Below are 14,973 nucleotides of genomic sequence, written 5' to 3' on the forward strand. Positions count from 1 at the left end.
TGTAGAAAATTCACATGTATTTTATATTATTTCATCAAGAAGTAGTTACATATATATAACAGTTGCATATGATGTTTTAAATACATAATCATAAAAAATCATTGAATTATATATACTTTAAGTGGCTGTAATCTATAGTATGTAAATTATTCTTCAATAAAGAAAAAAATTCCTTGATAAGGAAAAGCTGTTGATAGTAATTCTGAATGAACCTGTATTTTTTCTTTAGATGTTTGTTAGTACATTCCTTTTATTCTTTCTTTTGATTAATAGACTTTAATTTTTGAAATCTTTTTTGATTTACAGAAGAATTGGACAGATAGTGCAGAGTTACCTTCTTACACCCTCCCTCTGCCCACACACAGAGTTTTTCCTATTGTTAACATTTTATATTAGTATGGTATTTTTGTTATAGTTAATGAACCATATTATTGGTATATTAATACATTATTTTTAAATAAGATCCATACTTTATTCAGATTTGCTTAGTTATTACCTAATGTCCTTTTTCTATTCCAGGATCCTACGTGACATTTAGTTGGCATGTCTCCTTAGACTCCTCTTGGGTGTGGCAGTTTTTTAGGTTTTTCTTGTTTTTAGTGACCTTGACAGTTTTGAGGAATACTGGTCAGGTATATTTAGGATGTCCTTCTATTAGAATTTGTCTGCTGTTTTTCTCATTAGCCTGGGGTTATAGGTTTTGGGGAGGAAGAACACAGAGTTAGAATGTCATTTTCCTCACATCTTATCAAGGGTACATACTACCTTTTGATTACTTTTTAAAAATAGAAGTGCATTAATATAAATATCATCTACATCTGATTACTTTTAATATGCTTTTTCAGATGTATTATTTCAGCGCTTTGCAAAGATTTTCATTGGCTGTCTTGCAGCAGTTACTAGTGGTATGATGTATGCTCTCTATTTATCAGCATACCATGAACGGAAATTCTGGTTTTCCAACAGGCAGGTAAGAAGAAAGAATTTTGAGCATATGGAAGTTGTTTTAGTATTTAATTTTAATCTAAGTAATGTGTTTTTCCCAGGGAGCCAAAATATATGTGTGATAAGTATGACAAGTGCTTTCTTATTTACAGGCATTAGAAACAAAATGGTGCAGGAGCTATTTTGAGAACACAGTCACAGCATCAACCTTGAAAAATTTAATACAATGTATTTCCAGGCCATGGAATAGAAACTATGAGGGTGCTTTCCTTCATGCAACTAATTTATCAGGGGCTTTTGATGACAGTGAAATGTTACGGAGTTTAGTCACACTTTGAGTAGTTTTGGTAGTTTACGTAGTTTACATTTCAGAAACAATCTGTTGAAATTTCAGCAGTAAAATATTTTAATTTTTAGATTACATGATTAGAATGTTTTGGGGGCATGGAAATGATTAACATGCATGACAGTATTTATTAAGATGTCTCTTCATATTAGTATGTTTAATGTCTGGTTTTATATCATGTGTATTCCACAGACCCTTTAGTCACCATAGTTACTTACATAATTCATAATTTAGCCTTTGAGTAAATTTGTTCTCAGACTTCCCTTCACAATCAAATACATCTTTCATGCATTGATAAGGTTCACAGTGTTATCACTTGACTCTAAAGAGTTTTGTTTTCTTTTTTAGTCCAAACTGTTTTGTTGTTGTTCTTATTTTTGAGCAGTAGTCAAGCCAACTGACTGTTTTTAAGCCATTGATTGACCTAATCCCACCAAAACATTTAGCTGAATAATTACCTGTATTGATTTGACAAAAGCTATTACTATAGCATATCCTATTTCCTTGAAAATTTTATGCATATTAATAACTATTAGTAGTTCTCAATACTGGATGTACAATAGAATCATCTGATGAGCTTTTAAAAAGCTCACAGATTCTTAGGTGAGGTAGCAGGGAATGTCTAGGATCAGTGTTTCAAAATATGTCCAAGCAATTCTGTTGTGTAGGCAGAATTGAGAACAACCAAAGGTTTAAAAATAATAGAAGGCATGCATCAAAAAACACTGTGTTTTTTAAAACACTGTATGATTCAGGAACATTGACTTTACCTGGGAGCTTTTTCAGAATTGCAGATTCTCAGGCCCCACTTTAGAATCAGAATCTAATCAGAGATCTTTTCTAGGAGTTTCATATGCACATTAAATTTGAGAAGCATTGATCAAAAGTTCACATCTTTGAAATCTTAGAAAGAAACGAATGTTTCCATTCATAAAGAATCATTTTAAGGAAATTTATTTATCAGATTTTTGTTGTTAAGGAAACTTATTTCGATTAATAAGCTCTAAATGAGGAAAAAAAATTCACTGGTCGAATAGATCTAGGAAAGATTTCCTCTTGGAGATTCACAGTTGCATAAGGTATACTGAAACTCTGAGAAGTCTTACAATAAAGAAACCCATTAATTTTCTTTAATGCTGTCTTTGCATAACTTATTTAACTATAGAACTCTTTAGGTAATTCCCATTTATGTCTTAGGAAATTCTGTTGACCAAACTTAAGAAAAACTGCTCTGATATCTATTGTTTTGTATTAATTGATAAATATGCATGAAAATAAAGGAGTTTCATTTTCAGAGACTGTAGATTTATAAAAGCTTGATTTGTCATGAAATGTACAAGGTTTTTCAGTGTTTTTGAGTTACGTATATTCTTGGTTCTGTATAGCCCAATTTTTTTATAATAAAATTTTTTAAAAGATTTATTTATTTTTAAAGAGTGAGAGAAAGAGAGAGCATGAGTGTGGGGGGAGGAGCCAAGGGAGAGAATCTCATACAGACTCCCTGCTGAGTGTGGAGCCTGATGTGGGAGGCTCTCAGGAGCCACGACCCTGAGATCATGACCTGAGCTGAAATCAAGAGTTGGATGCTCAACTGATTAAGCCATGCAAGCATCCTGTATAGCCCAATTTTAGGAACTTAAGATTTAGTTATATTTCTGAAAGTTCTTTTGAAAAGCACTGATTAGGTATCTGTTGCTCTGGAAAAGAGTTAAGGGCTTACAGTTCTGGATATATAAGGAAGTGGATAAGCAATAGAAAATACTGATTTCTTCTTAAACTTCTTTTTTTATTATGGACTTTAACACCTCAACCATCATTTTTTATTCTTGCTATCCTTAGGGCATTTTTTCTGGTTTTACTTCTAGATTTTCCTTATATATAATAGGTAAATGACTTATGAGCTACAATCCATTTTTTTTTTAAGATTTTATTTATTTATTTGACAGAGAGAGACACAGCGAGAGAGGGAACACAAGCAGGGGGAGTGGCTTTCCGAGGAGCAGGGAGCGTGACCCGGGGCTCGATCCCAGGACCCTGGGATCATGACTTGAGCCGAAGGCAGACGCTTAACGACTGAGCCACCCAGGCGCCCCTACAATCCATTTTAAACCTTAGGTGTTTCTTTCTTTTTTTTTTTAGATTGATTTATTTGAGAGAGAGAGAGTGCACATATGAGCAGGGGGAGGGGCAAAGGGAGAGGGAGAGAATCTCAAGCAGACTCCGCTGAGCACAGAGCCTGATGCAGAGCTTAGTCTTAGGATCCTCAGATCATGACCCAAGCCAAAATCAAGAGTTGGACACTTAACTGACTGAGCCACCAAGGTGCCCCAAACCTTAGGTGTTTCATTAAAATATTGCCCGATTATTGAAAAGTTTAACCTCCTTAATGTGACCACTAGTGATTAAAGGAAAATTCAAACATGTCTTTGAATAAAAGGATAAGTAAATAGCATTAATTTAGAAGATGAGGAGAAAGAAGATTGCATTTGAAATTTAGTATACTGGTATTTGAATAATCATTTCATTTTCTTTTAGGAGCTTGAACGAGAAATCACATTTCAAGGTGACAGTGCCATTTATTACTCTTATTATAAAGATATGTTAAAAGCGCCCTCATTTGAAAGAGGTATGATAACCACATTTGTATTTTTTATTTTTTTTAAATTAAACTCTACCCCCAACATAGGGCTCAAACTCAGGACCCTGAGATCAAGAGTTGCATGTTCTACCAACTGAGCCAGCTAGGTGCCCCCCACATTTGTATTTTTTTGAGAGAGAGAGAGAGCACGAGAGGGGGGAGGGTCAGAGGGAGAAGCAGACTCCCCGCTGAGCAGGGAGCCCAGTGTGGGACTGGATCCTGGGATTCAAGGATCATGACCTGAGCTGCAGGCAGTTGCTTAACCAACTGAGTCACCCAGGCGCCCCTATACATTTGTATTTTTAATAACAACATTTTTCTAAAATAAAACATTGTTCTACTATCTGGGAGCCCTTTAATGTGGAGAGTTGTCTTAGAATATAAATATTATTCTTTCTTATACTTAATAAAAACATAGGAAAAATGAGGCACAGTGTACTATACTTTGAGATTTTTAATAATTTAAAATATTTAATGACCTCTGAGTGACATGTTTAATTATTGTAAAAGCAGAATAAATAATCTGGAGAAAAATTTTTCTGTCTTTAGGTGTTTATGAATTGACACACAATAACAAAACTGTATCTCTGAAGACTATAAATGCAGTGCAGCAAATGTCTCTATATCCAGAACTCATCGCCAGTGTTTTATATCAAGCAACTGGTAGCAATGTATGTTTTCTTTTGACTTTAATATTTATTTTCTTACATTTTGCAAATAATTAAAATTATTTAATGTCCTATTATCTCCTCTTCCTTTTTTTTTTTTTTACAATTAGGAGATTATTGAGCCAGTATATTTCTATATTGGCATTGTTTTTGGATTGCAAGGAATATACGTTACTGCTTTATTTGTTACAAGTTGGCTTATGAGTGGAACATGGCTAGCAGGAATGCTTACTGTTGCATGGTTCATTATTAACAGGTAAGAAGTGTTTTTTGAATTAAATTTTACAGTTTTGTTTTATGGCTGTGGTATTTGGTTCTAAAAATGCCACCCCCCAAATATTCCAAACCCCATCCCCTCTGTGAATCTGATGAGATATCATTCCTGTGATTGTTATGTTAGATGGTACCATTGACCTTAAGGTAGGAAGATTACCTGGTGGACCTGATCTAATGAACCGTATGAGCCCTTAAAGGTGGAAATCTTTCTACACCTGGTGCACAAGGGGAGGTCAGAGATAGTTGAAGCATGAGATGGATTGCTGTGCTGTTGCTGGTGTGAAGTGAGGAGGAAATGAATTTTGGCAGCAACCAGCGAGCCGGTGAGAGGACTGCAAGCCCTGATGAGAAGAGCAGCCCTGGCTGAAGTTTTGATTTTAGCTTAGTGAGACCCTGAGCAGAATATTCACACATACTGGGGTAGGTTTGTGAGCTAATAAATTTATGTTGTTTTAAGCCTATACATGTGTGGGGCGCCTGGGTGGCTCAGATGGTTGAGCGTCTGCCTTCGGCTCAGGTCATGATCCCAGGGTCCTGGGATCGAGTCCCGCATCGGGCTCTCTGCTCCTTGGGAGCCTGCTTCTCCCTCTGCTTCTCTCTCTCTCTCTTTCTCATGAATAAATAAATAAAAATCTTAAAAAAAAAAAAAAGCCTATTCATGTGTGGTCATTTGTCATGCAATTGAAGAATAATACACCTACCGGGCGCCTGGGTGGCTCAGTCGGTTAAGCGACTGCCTTCGGCTCAGGTCATGATCCTGGAGTCCCGGGATCGAGTCCCCCATCGGGCTCCCTGCTCGGCGGGGAGCCTGCTTCTCCCTCTGCCCCTCCCCCCTCTCATGTGCTCTCTCTCATTCTCGCTCTCTCAAATGAATAAATAAATCTTTAAAAAAAAAAAGAATAATACACCTACCTTATATCTCTCTTTTTTCAGACATAGTAACATTGGCATACATGGATGTGCCTTTTCTTTCCTCTTTTATTTAAAACTGATGACACGATTTCATGAAAAGAAGGAAGAGGCATCAGATATATCACTATTAAGTTAATCACCACAGATAAGGATTCTGTATTAATCTATCACAGAGTGCTTTGAGTTAATAAACCCATTCCTTTTGGTAATCAAAGCAGCCTCAGTTCTTTAATTGTGAGTAAAAAGAGTAGGCAGTGGGTCTTCTTCGAAATGGAGGGCTGATTTGAGACATAAAAATTTTCTTGGCATTGGTCAGTGTCAAAAGTTTAGTTTTGAAGGGTGGATATTCTTTCTTTCCATAACACTTTTCTCCCCTAACACTTACCATGACTAAATTTTAAAGATGAAACATTCTCTTACAACATTTTCTTTGGCAATTACCAAATAAAAAACATGCTACTTTCAAACTATTGAGACTCAGCATTAAGGGCTATAATCTCTTACTGGGCTTTGTTTATATTTAGAGTCACATGCTGCCAGTAATTTGATATAAAGGATATTTTATTTTTTTTAAAGATTTTATTTATTTATTTGAGAGAGACACAGTGAGAGAGGGAACACAAGCAAGGGGAGTGGGAGAGGGAGAGGGAGAAGCAGGCTTCCCGCTGAGCAGGGAGCCCGATGCGGGGCTCGATCCCAGGATCCTGGGACCATGACCTGAGCCGAAGGCAGACGCTTAACGACTGAGACACCCAGGTGCCCCATAAATATAAAGGATATTTAAAAAATCTTCCTTAAGGGCACCTGGGTGGCTCAGTCGGTTAAGCGTCTGACTCTTGATTTCAGCTCAGGTCATGATCTCAGGGTCATGAGATTGAGCCCTGCTTTGGCCTCCGTGCTTGGTGTGGAGCCTGCTTAAGATTCTCTCTCTCCCTCTGCCCCTCCCCATCCCAGTTGCACACTTTCTCTCCAAAAAAAAAAAAAAGCTTCCTTAGAAGTTTTCAAATACAGTTGTTCAGCTTTACGGATTAAACATATTTAATCTTTTTCTTTAAAAAAAATATTTTTATTATTTTTTTTTAAATGTTTTAAAAGATTTTATTTATCCATTTGAGAGAGAGAGAGAAAGAGCACAAGTGGAGGTGAGGGAGAGCAGCAGAGGCAGAGGGAGAAGCAGGCTCCCCGCTGAGCAAGGAGCCCGATGTGGGGCTCGATTCCAGGACCCCAAGATCATGACACGAGCCAAAGGCAAACGCCCAACCAACTGAGCCACCCAGGCACCCCCCCCCCAATTTTTTTTAAGTAAGCTCTATGGCCAATATGAGGCTTGAACTCAAGACTGAGATCAAGAGTCCAGTGCTCTATTGACTGAGTCAGCCAGGTGCTCCTCCTTAATTCTCTTTAAATCCTCTATAATTGCTTTTTTTGTGGTTGAAGAGACGGAGTTAGTTGTCCTACGGAATGTCCCACCTTGCGGATTTCTCTTGTTGTTTCCTTGTGGTGTCATCTAGCTTTTCCCTCTATTCTTTGTGTTTCTATAACCTGGAAGTTATATCAAAGGCTTGATGAACTCAAGATAGCAATTCTAGTTTGAATATATCATAGATGATGTGTTTTTCATGTTCCATGATACTAAAAGTTACATGGTATTTATGTGGCCTACCCCTAGTGAGTCTGAGATTGACTGCTGGTTTGGGGGATGACAGATTTCTTCATTGAATAGTATGACTAGAAAATAATTTGTGTGGTGTTTTAGGGTACCAAATGAATGTCCTTTTCAACATTAACCATTTACCTAAGGGTTGTAATTCCAGTTGCTAATCTTGGCTGAAATTAGTGATTACATTAGGGTTTATTAAATTATATTTTTCTTTTTTTAAAGATTTATTTATTTATTTTAGAGAGAGTGTGTGCACATGAGTGGAGGAGGGGCAGAGAAAGAGAGAAAGGGGAAGCTGACTCCCCACCGAGCAGGGAGCCCAACTTAGGGCTCAGTTCTAGGACCCCAAGATTATGACCTGAGCCAAAACCAAGAGTTGGACACTTAACCAACTGAGCCAAACAGGCGCCCCTTAAATTACATTTTTCTATTTTCAGTAGCTACATTCTTCATTCTTCAAAGGTAGAATTTTTCTTTATTTTCTTTATTTTTTTTAAGTAGGCTCCATCCCCAGCACAGGGCTTGAACTCACAACCCTGAGATCAAGAATTGGGTGCTCTACCAACTGAGCCACCTAGGTATCCCTAGAGTATTCATCCCTAGACTATTTCTTTATTAACCAGTGTTCTTTGGTTACCTTTAAATTCAGTTACTATTAGAAAGAACAGGGCGCCTGGGTGGCTCAGTCATTAAGCGTCTGCCTTCGGCTCAGGTCATGATCCCAGGGTCCTGGGATCGAGTCCCACGTCGGGTTCCCTCCTCGGTGGGAAGCCTGCTCTCCCTCTCCCACTCCCGCTGCTTGTGTTCCTGCTCTCGCTATCTCTGTCTCTGTCAAATAAATAAGTAAAATCTTTAAAAAAAAAAAAAAAAAGTCAGAACAAATGCTTAATTTCACTTTACCCATTTCTAAGAAATTGTTTAATAGCTGTCTCAGATAGTGATAAAACAAACTTTCTGGTGTTCTCTTTTTTTTAAAAATATACTTTTAATATATTTATATATATAATACATTTTATGTTACATTTGTGTGTTTGTGTGTGTATATATAATTTTTTTTATTTATTTATTTTTAAAGTAGGCTTCTACGCTCAACATGTGGCTTGAACTCACAACCTTGAGATTTAGAGTTGTGTGCTTTGCTGACTGAGCCAGTCAGGTGCCTCACTGGTATTCTCTTTTTTAAGCATGTTTTTCTCCTTTGGGATTTTCATTGATTCAGTAGGGCTAAATCCATTACCATCATTTTTGTTGCTCAAATTGTCACAACTTTGGTTAATACAAGTCCTTTCAGGATAACTGCTGAGTTCTTTTAACACATCTTCATTAACCTTTGAAAGCTTTCTTGTTTTCTGGCTCAACAAGGTAAGCAGGCTCACCTTATACATTCCCTGTGAAAGATTTGGAATTAGCCACTTCTCTATGGAGCTTTAGTTCCTTTTAGTATATTATTAGAGAATCTGGTGTAGATGCTAGGGGGATAAGATGATTTCTTGTTACATCAGAAAAGTGCTTGCTAGAGAATATTTTAAGTTGCCATGTACTTTCTAAAATTTTATTAGGATTCATTGTTAGAAATTTAATAGCCCACTCAAAGTATTTCAGAACTCATAGACTAAGTCTAGGAGGTCTTGCTTTTTAGAATGAAATCTATTTAGTACAAAACTGGCATTATTTACAATAATAAAAGGATGACTTTCTTGATTATGTGATGTGTTAGTTATTGCTGCATACCAAATCAGCCTAAAACTTAACAGCTTAAAACAATAAACATGTCAGTTTCTGATGGTAAAGAATCCACAGTGGCTTAACTGGGTGGTTCTGGTTCAGGGCCTGTTATTGAGGGTGCAGTCAAGAGTCGTTTAGGGCAGGGTACCTGGGTGGCTCAGATGGTTGAGCATCTGCCTTCGGCTCAGAGATCAAGACCCGCATCGGGCTCCCTGCTAAGCGGGGAGCCTGCTTCTCCCTCTTCCTCTGCTGTTCCCCCTGTTTGTGCTCTCTCGCTCTCTCTGTCAAATAAATAAATAAAATCTTTAAAAAAGTTGTTTAGGGCTCTAATCACCTGAAGGCTTGACTGGCATGAACCATCTACTTCCAAGCTCATTCGTGTGACTTTTTCCAAGAAGCCTCAGTTATTTGCTGGTTGTTGGCCTGGAAGGCCTTAGTTTCTCATCACATGAACCTCACCATAGAGCTGCTCACAATTTGGCTGCTGGTTTTCTTTAGAGTGAGTGATCAAAAAGAGTGTGGAGTGAGTGTGCCATAGTGGAAGTGAGATCTCTTTTATAACCTAATACCAGAAATGTTATGACCTTACTCTGCCATATTCTATTGATCATGCACTGACTTCGGTGCATTGTGGGAAGTAACTATACAGGGTGTTAATACATTGCAGACCATCTTGGAGACTGGCTCCTACAGGCAGTGAACTTTTTCTTTAAGTGGGCTTCATGCCCTCCACATGGGGCTCAAACTGAGGACCCTGAGATCAAGAGTTGCATGCTCTTCCAACTGAGCCAGCCAGTTGCCCCAGTAGTGAATTTTTAATATTCATATTGTTTAATTTCTAGACTTTATCAGAAATTTGAGGAGGAAGCCCAGGCAACTTTTCCATGTAAGAATAACAGCATTAAAGAATAATATGACTCCTTGCCAAATAGAGTATTTTAGAGATCTTAGAATTGTAAGGTAATTGGGGTGCCTGGCTGGCACAGTCAGTTAAGCCTCTTATACTTGGTTTCAGCTCAGTTCATGGTCTCAGAGTTGTGAGATCGAGCCCCATGTCCAGCTCTGAGCTCAGTGCTGAGTCTGCTTGAGATTCTCTCCCTCTCCCTCCGCCCCTCCCCGTTTGCTCCTGATCTCTGATCTCTTTCTCTCAAATTAAAAAAAAACAACAACAAAAAACTGTAAGGAAATTGCCTTATTTCATGGTACAATGTATCATGGGTAGCTGGAGCAGGAGTTAGGTAGAAAAATTAACCTGATATATTCTGCTAAAATGTATCTTTTGGCAATTAAAACATTCTTAGCAAGTAGTTTTTGTTTTGCTCTTTGTTTGTTTTTTATTGGTATATATTTTATGCTGTAAAATATATTTTAATGCTGTGAAAGAGAATGTGCTTTTTCTATTCACCAGCTCTTGTTTAAGATTTATTTGAGAGAGAGAGAGAGAGCATGAGCGGTGTGGGGGGGGGCGGGGGGGACAGAAGGAGAGGGAGAGAGTCCCAAGCAGACTCCACACTAAGCATGGAGCCTGACATAGGGCTCGATCTCACCCTGAGATCACGACCTGAGCCAAAACCAACCAACTGAGCCACCCAGGCACAACTATTCACCAGCTTTAGAGTTTATATATGAATGCTTAGAAAAGTATAAAAAGATACTAGTCCGTTCCATTATATTATGATTATTAGTGTTGTTAACTGTATTTTTTGTTACATATTCCTTAATACCAGAAGGGGAAAGCAGGATTGTAAAACCAAAAGACATAGGCATAGTAGAAAATTCAAGGAAATTTTAGGAAACAGCACTGTATAGACAGTAGTGGGTGAAAAAATCAGGGGCGAATGACTCTCTTATAACAGATGTATCACCAAAATGGGCTGACCTGAGACCAGGCTTCACATATAAACAATATGGAATAGTCCCTACTGATCTTCTCATCTACAAATATATACCTGGCTATCACTTCAGTGGAAACATCTTTGTATTTGAAGGGCAAAGAAAGAAGTGTGTGTGATTAAAAGTGTATATTAAAGTTAGTCTTTGGGGACGCCTGGGTGGCTCAGTCAGTTAAGTGTCTGCTTCTGCTCAGGTTATGATCTCAGAGTCCTGGGGTCGAGCCCCCCATTGGGCTCCCTGCTCAGTGGGGAGCCTGCTTCTCCCTCTGCCTCTGGCCCTCCCCCCCCGCTCCTGCTCTCGCTTTCTCACCGATGCACTCTCTCTCTCAAATAAATAAAATCTTTAAAAAAAATAAAGTTAGTCTTTGCCCCCCCCCAAATAATTGTACATTGGTAATAATAAAGAGGTAAGATGCAAGGAAATGCACATGTCCTAGAGTAGTATAGCTAACAAAATAATGGTGACACACCATGCTGGTTCTGGTGTGATGCTACTGATATACTCAGAATGCTCATGCAGGTGTAAGCTTTTTCAATTTTAGGTGGAATTCCTTTCGTAGGAATTCCATTTTATTGCAAGGCAGTAATCCAGAAAAGGACAATAATACAAAAAATTAGAAAACCATCTAAATATAAGAGAATGGTTAGGTAAATTGTAATACATCAGTGCAAGGCAATATGCTGCCATCAGAAGTTGTACTGATACTGGGTAAATGTTTTTCAACTTTCACACATTATACATTCATATGCCAAAGTGTTTTATATGTTACCCAGCTCAACATTTCTCAAACTTCAGTTCTGTATTTTCATGGGTTCCATGTATTGACTTAAATAATTTGAATTATAATGCTGTTTACATATAAAATGAAACTAGGTAATGCTCTGAATGCTTACGCTACTATAAAACCGAAACCAATTTACTAATGAAATAAGCAACCAGGAAAATACTAACTGAAAAGATGAATTTAGGGCACCTGTGTGGCTCAGACGGTTAAGCGTCTGCCTTCGGCTCAGGTCATGATTAAAAAAAAAAAAGATGAATTTAATGTGAAAATGGTATTTTGCTAAAGCCAGATTTCTGCTCTCAGCATAAATAAAGTACCCTTCCAGCAGGTTCTTTTTTGAGTGTGGCGCACCTGCACAGGTGGGTATTGTGAGATGACTCACTTTTCATCTTGTTGCTCTCCTCAGTGCACTCTGAAATCTCTTTATACCACGGTGATCAGGATATCATTTTGTTTTTATTTGGCAGTACATCATTTGGTATTAGAATCATCTATTTTTCCTGATTAACTCAAGCCGATTGAACTAGTCCTATGTTGCCAACTAGATTGTTAACACAAACATGGAAGTGAGCACTGAAATCTTTTGGCAACAGTGAATTACAAGGTGGTCATCCAGATGATCCAGATTATGCTTATGTTATGATGTGTCTAAAATGAAAACTCAGGGGGCTCCTGGCTGGCTCAGTCAGTAGAGCCTGTGACTCTTGATCTTGGGGTCGTGAGTTCAAGCCCCACATTGGGTGTAGAGAATACTTTAAAAAAAAATGAAAACTCAGAGCTTGCTAATCTCTGTGAATATATCTATAGGCCTATGAACCCTAGGTGATTTAACTAGTTATTTTGAACTGCTGGTTTGTGCTGCTGCTAGACTCTGCCACTGGGGAGAAAAAGTGGGTCTCATTTGATTTTGTCCCTTCCTACCGTTAGCCTTCTGTTCCTCACAACCACCAAGCGTGATGAAGGCAAGAGAGAGTAGCTCAGGTGTTCAGGAAGGTAGCAATGGGAAGGCCTGACCAGGTGAAGAGAATAACTGACAGAGATCTTACTCAGTTTGTGTTGCAATGACTTCCTTTCTCCAGTGCAGAGTTGTAAAGATTTCCCTGCACTGATCTGTGACTTGGGCAGGGTTAGTGAGTCAACCTTCAGAAAGGTGAGTGCCGGGTCCAGCTTCCCAATTCTGGGCTGATGGAGTGGCTGGTGGAGTCCTGAATTGAGAATAGATATTCTCTTTCCTCCCCACTTCCTGCCTCATGACACTTGAATCTCTTATTTGTCTTTATTAACTTTCATAATTTTTCAGGGATATTATATGAAAATACATGGTCTTTAGAATACTTGATGTTCAGTTGATGGTATTGGGACAGTAATCTGGAAAAGAAACCTTATTGCTCAAATACTAAAATAAACTCCAAACGGATTAGCATTGAAAGTAAACAGTGAGGGGCATCTGGGTGGCTCAGTCAGTTGGGCATCTGCCTTCGGCCCAGGTCATGATCCCAGGGTCCTGGGATCGAGTTCCGCATTGGGCTCCCTGCACAGCGGGAAGTCTGTGTCTCCCTCTGCCCCTCCCCCCCTCATATTCTCTCTCTCTCTCAAATAAATAAAATCTTAAAAAAAATCTTAACTGTAAAATAAAAAAAAAAGTAAACTGAAACCAGTAATTACTATACAGAAACATTGGTTCATGTTTTTTGTTGTTGTTTTTGGTGCAAAAAGGTGATTTTATTAAAGCACGGGGACAGGACCTGTGGGCAGAATGAGCTGCCAACATTGGTTCATGTTTTAAAAATCTTTGCAAAAGGTAGTATCAGAAACACTTTAAGTGTATAACAATAGAAATTAGTTAGAGTATGATAAATCTCTACCATGATGTGCCGTGACCATTAAATATTCTTTTTTTTTTTTTTTTAAAGATTTTATTTATTTATTTGACAGAGAGAGACAGCGAGAGAGGGAACACAAGCAGGGAGAGTGGGAGAGGGAGAAGCAGGCTTCCCGCGGAGCAGGGAGCTCGATGCGGGGCTCGATCCCAGGACCCTGGGACCATGACCTGAGCCGAAGGCAGACGCTTAACGACTGAGCCACCCAGGCGCCCCGGACCATTAAATATTCTTGAAGTGTATTTATGGATACATATGTTATGGAAAGATGCTCATAATATATCATTAAGTGAAAAGTAGTTCATTACAGAATTATAAAAGAGCCAAGATCTAATATCGTACACTAGGTTGTAGACACACTACTAAGTTCTTTACAGCTTTTATTTCATTTGCTCTTCATGTATGATCCTGTTTTTTTGTATATATATATTCAATCACATATACATTCGTAGAAGACAGGTTTTCTTATAATACTTTTTAACAGTTTTATTGAGGTATAACTGACATAAAATGTGTATATTTAAAGTGTACAATTTGATCAGTTCAGGCATTTAGATACACTCATGAAACCATCAACGAAATCCATATAATAAACATCTGTCACCCCCCAAAGTTTCTTTGCTCCCGCCTGGTAATGCTTCCTTCTTTCCTCTTTTCCCCCCACCTCTACTAACTGTCCCATTGTCCCCAGGAAGCCAATGATCTACTTTCTGTCATTATAAGTTAGTTTGCATTTTCTAGAATTTTATCTTGTTTTATTTTTTAAAGATTTTATTTATTCATTTGACAGAGAGAGACACAGCGAGAGAGGGAACACAGCAGGGGGAGTGGGAGAGGGAGAGGCAGGCTTCCCGCCGAGCAGGGAGCCCGATGCGGGGCTCGATCCCAGGACCCTGGGATCATGACCTGAGCCGAAGGCAGACGCTAAACGACTGAGCCACCCAGGCGCCCCTAGAATTTTATATAATGGAGTCCTACAGCATATACTTTTTTGGTCTTTCTTTTCACTCAGCATAATTATTTTGAGATTCATGTATGTTGGGCATATCAATAGTTCATTCCTTGTCATTGCTAAGTAATATCCTGTACCATAATTCAATTGAACTAAATTACATGCAAATATATTCCTCTCCATGATTTAGGAGAGTTATACAGCAATTTTCATAAAATTTGTAAGGCAGTAGTACCTTTGTTTCTGTGTGGAAAAGAGCTATTGAGTGTATGAATTCCAAATGTAATGATTGTA

General features: G+C 38.3%; 1 protein-coding gene across 1 annotated transcript in view; it reads left to right on the forward strand.

Annotated features, from left to right (window-relative positions):
- The window catches only part of DPY19L4 (dpy-19 like 4), a 65,836-nt gene that overhangs the window by 14,823 nt on the left and 36,040 nt on the right, over positions 1-14,973 (forward strand). Inside the window, exons 3-6 of the mRNA XM_021688242.1 lie at positions 846-970; positions 3,827-3,917; positions 4,479-4,600; positions 4,708-4,853. Of these exons, the coding sequence (XP_021543917.1) occupies positions 846-970; positions 3,827-3,917; positions 4,479-4,600; positions 4,708-4,853 (484 nt within the window). The remainder of the gene's footprint in view (positions 1-845; positions 971-3,826; positions 3,918-4,478; positions 4,601-4,707; positions 4,854-14,973) is intronic.

This window comes from Neomonachus schauinslandi, chromosome 4 (assembly GCF_002201575.2).
Source record: "Neomonachus schauinslandi chromosome 4, ASM220157v2, whole genome shotgun sequence".
Taxonomy (NCBI): Eukaryota; Metazoa; Chordata; class Mammalia; order Carnivora; family Phocidae; genus Neomonachus; species Neomonachus schauinslandi.